The sequence below is a fragment of the Alligator sinensis genome, unplaced genomic scaffold (genome assembly GCF_000455745.1).
Source record: "Alligator sinensis unplaced genomic scaffold, ASM45574v1 scaffold1388_1, whole genome shotgun sequence".
In the NCBI taxonomy this organism is placed as follows: Eukaryota; Metazoa; Chordata; order Crocodylia; family Alligatoridae; genus Alligator; species Alligator sinensis.
Window position 1 is genome coordinate 798,015 of NW_005842616.1, and position 6,622 is coordinate 804,636.

At 38.3% G+C, this 6,622-nt stretch overlaps 1 protein-coding gene across 1 annotated transcript in view; it reads left to right on the top strand.

The window, feature by feature from the left end:
* The window catches only part of IL1RAPL2 (interleukin 1 receptor accessory protein like 2), a 562,906-nt gene extending 558,547 nt beyond the window's left edge, over positions 1–4,359 (top strand). Inside the window, exon 11 of the mRNA XM_025215004.1 lies at positions 2,951–4,359. Coding sequence (XP_025070789.1) covers positions 2,951–3,648 — 698 coding nt within the window. The 3' untranslated portion in view covers positions 3,649–4,359. The remainder of the gene's footprint in view (positions 1–2,950) is intronic.
* The last annotated feature ends 2,263 nt before the right edge of the window (positions 4,360–6,622 follow it).

Sequence of the window (6,622 nt, forward strand, 5' to 3'; positions counted from 1 at the left end):
GCTGACTTCATTGGGATGAAGATTTGGCCCTGCTTGCCTTGCCTTGCCTTGCAGATGTTTCACTAGAAATACTGGACCCATTCCACTCTGCCTCTAGTTGACCTGCACGTTGCACACATGTTGCCGTCTCTACCTCCACCTACTTTCTTCCTTCCAACCCCTCCTCTCATAAAAAAGAAAGATGTTTTTTTCAATGAGATGTGTAGAGTTTCGTCCTTTCAGTTCCCACTAGGTGTAACGGTAGTCCCAGGCTGAAACCAAAGTATTGCTTTGCAGCCACTGGAAGGATGATATTCTTATGTGCCATGGACTGTTTCCAAATCGGTTTGCCTTTTCTTTGGGATACACAAAAGGGTGCCTGTAGTTGTGTGAAAGGCGCTATTCTGAACTCACCTTCCCTGCACCACTGATGGTGCCTATTTTTGACCCAGCTGCAAGCCTGAGGGTTTGAAAAAGGACGCCGAAGGTAACTTCATAAGGGTTAAATTAGTAGACAGTGCACTAAGTGTTGCGTTGTCCATCAATTAAACTGAGCACAACTAAACACAGGAGAAAAAAGCACAGGGAGAAGAGCCTGCATGAGGCAATAAGGTGTGTTCCTCCCACCCAGCAGCCCTTCAGCTATAGAGGATAAAAAAAGCTAAGTTGGGTGAGTTTTCAATTGAGTTAATATAAAGGGTTATTAAATTGATGGCTGCCATTAAAGTTATCACCACAGTTGCTTTTTAAAAAGATAATTGAGTGTTTTGATTTCATAATAGATGGGTAGAGTGCATGCTGAGCTCCGCATAGTACAAAACTGGGTACGTGGGGCGTCCTGGGAGTGACTGAACAAGACTGTGTCCTGCAGAACAAGAATAGGGTTTTGTTACACCGGTCTTCTGAATTTCTTGAAAGAGGGATAAAAAATATATCAGGAGAGATGCATGATAGCTTGTTGTTTTACTGTATCTTGCAGATCCAACTTCTAATGATGAAGCTTCCCACCTAACTTCTTTCTTTTTGGGAGCAGAAAGAAAGGAAGAAAATGAAGAGTCTGAGCTGTTGATACATTGGGATAATCTCTTTCCATTGTATTGAACATTTCTACCTTTCCTTAAGTTTTGTTTCACAGAACTTTCCCATTGTGGCTAATTCCCCATAACTCTTGAATTGTTGAATTTTTACCTCCATAAATCAACCTTTTAGACAGACCAATGTTTCTTTTTTTCCTCTCCATAGAATATCTTAAGAACAAATATACAAGTAACTGTAAATGCTGCATGAATAGCTAGTCATAAAACAAGAGCTAAAAATTGGGATTGTTGCATAAACATTTGTAATGTATGTATGTGTCTTAAATTTTTTGTTTGTCTGTAGGGTGTATAAAATTTGCCTTTTTCATCTGTGAAACAAGCTCTTCTTGCTGCCAAGTGGTGAAATAAAGCTGCCGGTCAAGGCGGTCTCATGAATTTAAGTAATTTTAGAATGTTTCTGTTTGCCTATCTTGTAGCCCTTTCTTTGACTGGAAGTGGTGTCAATAAGCATGCTATGGTATGATGCTGAGGACTATAAAAAAGAAGTCTCTGCAGTAACAGATGTCGATCGGTTCTGTGAATTGTAACCATTGTTCCTGTTAGAGGGCAGTCTGTGTAAGACAGCTCCTGCCCTGTGCTGAGTAAAGACCTGTTCTGTGCAGCTCCTGTGTCCAAGTCTTCATTTATAACACCTGCTTCTACTCCTTTCTCAGACGGCCCATGTCTGAGTAGCCTGGTGAGGACAGATCACGTAGTGAGAAGTAAAGTGCTTCCTGCCTTTTTTTGCTGCCAAAATAGTTTGCAATCACTGCACGTTTCTTCTCAAGACTTTTTAGCTTTTTTTTCTAGCCTAAGTCAAAGCCCATTGAAATTCACAACCGGTTTTTTTTTCTAGCTTTGAAGGGTCTTTGCATCAGGACCTCTGTAAATTGACCTAAAGAGATCTTTGTCAAATTAGCTTAATTGGCACCTCTTTCCCCTCCTATTTGTGGGCCTCTCAAGCACAGAGACCAAGATCCAGTTTCCGGAATATTTTCTTGCTGTGATCAGTTGACGTTGGGAATCAGAAGATGGTGCATGCCTACCCGGGACTTGCAAAGAGTTGGCATGCATTAATGGTGTAGCGTCCACAGTTTCTTTCTCAGTGGCATCTCCAAAAAGAACCTCTCTAAGTGATTTCCATGTGCTGAAATGTTCTGTTTTCCCCTATGATCAAATATGATTCTGCTAATTGTCTTACAGAGGCACAGATTTTCAGTACTGTGCAAGAGACCATTGCATCAGCAAGACTGGTATCCTGCCTTTTGGTTTACGTGTATTCGGAAGGCAGCATAATCTACCCACAACGACCCTGCCTAATGACAGATTTATGCGCTTAGTACATTATTTTTTCCTGAGCATCTGATAGCCATAGTCCATATGCCATGGAGAATGCTTACATCCTTACATTCATTACACCTCAAAGCTGGTTGCCTAACTTTGTGTTCCAAGAAATGTTAGTAGTAGATTTAACCAGTGTTGTTGTTTTTCACACTTTTACACAGAAGTTACATATTGTCTCGCTCTCTCTCTCTCTCTATATATATGTGTATATTTATCTATACACACGCACATTCTCAATAAATGAAAATCAGTCATTTGTAAGTTCTTGAAATGCATTGAAGCGTTGAGGAAATGATATAAATCTTATTCTGTAAAATGAATATGGTAAAACAATCAGGATATAGGTTTTTTTATGTTTTTTAAACAATTCTATAGAGACGTGTTATCCTTTAATGTCCAATTCTATTTTTCCTGGATCATTTCACAAAACTCACTTTGTCTTAAGTGGTAAGCAGGTCCGTAGTAAATTGCAAGATGCTTATTTGCAAGCCTGTTGTCTTAACACAATAAATTTCTTTATTTTACTCTTTCTCTCTTTCTATAATTTGTAGCATACATTGAAGATCTCACAAGATGTGTTGAGCAAAGCAGAAGACTCATTATCGTGTTAACTCCAGACTATGTTCTCAGGAGAGGATGGAGTATTTTTGAGATGGAAAACAGACTCCATAACATGCTAGTCAGTGGAGAAATCAAAGTTATTTTGATTGAGTGTACTGAATTGAAAGGGAAAGTGAATTACCACGAAGTGGAGTCTTTAAAGCACACCATCAAGCTTCTGTCAGTGGTCAAGTGGAAGGGCCCAAAAAGCAGCAAACTTAACTCTAAGTTTTGGAAGCGTTTAGTCTTTGAAATGCCAGCCAAGAAGAAAGAGGTCGTATCTCGGCGCCAAGTCCTGGACTCTGCAGAGCAAGGCCTTTTTGGAGACCTTCAGACCGTCCCTTCCATTGCTGTGACGGGTGCCTCTGCCACGTTGGTAGAGTCGCAAGCAGATTTAGCGGATTACCACCAAACTGACTCCATGCAAATGAGACATTATTGCCGAGGATATGAGTACGACGTGTCAGCGGCAACCTTGCCGCTAGCTTCCATAAGTAACCATCACACCTATTGTAACATACCCTTGACACTTCTAAATGGACAGCTACCTCTTAATAATACAATGAAGGACAACCAAGAGTTTCACAGAAACAACCCGTTGCTACCGTTATCATCAAGGGAGCTTAGTTTCACAAGTGATATTTGGTAGTGAGGATCAGAACTCTTGGAAGATGCTTTCTGAGCACCATGAAGACACATTTTTAAAGAACTTTAAACTGATGCCATGTGGTGCCAAACTGTGTTTGAAGCAAAGGCACATTTATTCACTTTTCTACTTGAACTTTTTTGTTTACATTTCCAAATTACTGGCAAAGGGGACCTTCTTTTGTAGTTCAAGATGTAGTTCATATCTTTTAATGTACAGTTTTATTGAGTCTTTAAAAGAGAAGGGGAGAAAAATATATACCATAATTTTAAAGTAAGTTTTACAATCTCGGATGGATGGAAGTTCAATGCTGTGTCTGATCTCCTACATCCATATTTATGTAATAGCATTTCAAATATTTACAGATTTTTTTTTTTTAAGAAAATATAAACTTTAGTATGGATTGCAAGTTTTAAACTTAGCATTCTGTGAAAGCAAATCACACAGAGCACACTTAATGAACCTCTCTCGAAAGAAAGTGGTAGAAAACCCTTCCTCTAATCCTGTCACACAATACATTTTAGAAGATGACCAGTTGAAACAATGTGGATAAAGAGCTATTAGCTTGACCAATAAAGTACAATAGTGAAAACAACAGCAGAGTAAATCACCCGCTCATGTCAGCATCTATTATTTTTTTGGTTATTGCAATATATCTGATTCCTAGTCAATGGTTAGCAATGTGTTTTTATTCAACAAATTAGTAGAATACCGGCAGACATTTAAAATGATTTTAAACAACTTTTCTGTGGATTGTTAGATTGTTTCACAGTTTTACAGATTTTTTAAACATTTTCAGTACAAACTTAATTGTCTATTAATGAAATCATGATTTAAAATTTCTTAAGACCTCTTGACCACTTGTAAGATTTGTACTAATGGCAATGTAATTTTACATAGGGTTTTTGTTTTCCAAAATCAGAGTTACAATTGAAAATTTACACTTTTACTGAGAATGTCAGCAATAGAAAAGAGTTACTACAGCAATATTCAAAGGCAAAGTGCTAAATTATTCAGGTTTACTAGTATATGAACTTCAATTGCAGTGATAATCACCTGAAATGTAGTTATGAAACTGAGAACATGCTGTCTCTATAGCTACCTATCAACATACATACCTTATTAATATGAAGCAGAAGCAGAAGTATTTCTTTTCTCTGTGCTTCTGGTTATACGCTGGGATTCCTAAGCAGGTCTTATAATCAGATCCTGAATCTTTCACTCATGTGAGTAGTTCTGTAAAATGAGAGTAATGCTCCTTATCCTGTACTGTAGGCATTTGGGGAGCTCTGGATGAAAGGCATCATACGAGTGGTTACAGTCTTGTATTAATTGTATAAGGAGCTTTCTTGTAAAAGGACTATTCCCATGACTAAGGGTTGTAAATCAGGCCCTTGGAGACCATTGCATTCAAGGAAAATGCTCTAAACAACAGAACTGCTCTTTTTAGTGAGGCAAAACTACCATTGGCTTTAGTGAGATTACACCCAACGTGAGACTTATGCCTCAATAAAATGTGCAGGATCGAATCCTCTTTATGGAGGGCAACCTTGCCCATATTTCACTCTCTTTTTAGTGTTGTTGCTTTTTTTGTTTGCATGAGTTAAAGTCTGCACTCTGTACACAGCTGCCTATGGTTCAGTCAGTCACCGAGCTAGACCTTGCAAACGGTTCTTAAATCACGAGTAAAGATGATGTGACCAACTTAAGAAGCAAAGACGTAAGGATTTGCCCAAAGGTCATAAGGATGATCTCAAATGTGCAATAATCCATAAATGTCTGGTATTTTCCCATTGCTTCTTTCACGGTATTTACCACCTTCCTTCTGTTCCCTTTTACAGCAGTTATGAACTGTAAGATTTTCATTCCGTTCCCAATAATATTAGTTTCCCTTACTTTTCTAGACATACATGCATTTGACACTAACACAAAATGTGGGAACCTGGAAGTGATATTTATTTATTACACAATGCAGGACTATAGCTTGTTCTTTTGTAAAGTTAAGTTCAACATATGTAGGTGTTTAATATGAATATTTTTCTATTGAAACAGATGATTTTACCTCCATTATGAATACCTGTATTTAAAAAGAACCCCAGAAATTTACAACATTTGCACTGTTTTATAAGTGTTACCGATTGTGTTTACACTGGCTATGTTCTTTAATGCAAAGTGTAATTTAAGAAAACTAAAAGAAAATCCTGCATGAAGAGTTGCACATGTTGAAGTGAAAAGCTGTACTTTTCATTATTTTCGTTTTCACCTTACTCTAAAATCTGGTTAATTCACATAGACTGTTCAGTGAGATTTTTAAACCTACTAGTTCTGTATTGAGCATGCAAACTCTAAAAACATATGCAGGTCTGTCTGCTTCTTTGATTTGCAATGATTAAACATGGGTAGCCATTTCAGTTGCCTGGCCACAATATGTCTCTTGAAGCAGTAGATACTCAACAAGCAAATACATCCACGTTTACATTGGGGAAACATGAAAAGAACAGTTTTTCCGTCATTTTTCAGAACCCACTGTGTATCTCTGTACCTATATATTTTAGTTATAGATGACGAGTCACAATCTGCTTTAGTCTGAGTTTTCGAAGTGTGTATCAAGTACTGCTACAAAATATACATAAATTGGAACCTGCTGTACCCCTCTGCTTTCAGTGTGGGAAAGGGGAATAGGTCTCACGAAGGATATCACTCACTTCAGCTTGTATCTGAAAGATATTGCACATGGAAATCTAGTATGTCCTTAAGTGGCAATTAGGGTCCCGATAAATATTGTCTGGAGGTGGAAGTCAGCATTAAGTGGGACCTGAGTGGGGCAGAGACTATGAGCTTGATCCACAGTGTAGGGATGGTATGCATCTAAAGCAGGGGTGGGCAATTATTTCGGGTGGAGGGCCACTTACTGAGTTTTGGCAAGCCATCAAGGGCTGCATGACAGGCAGCCAGGAGCAAATAAAAATTAATTTTC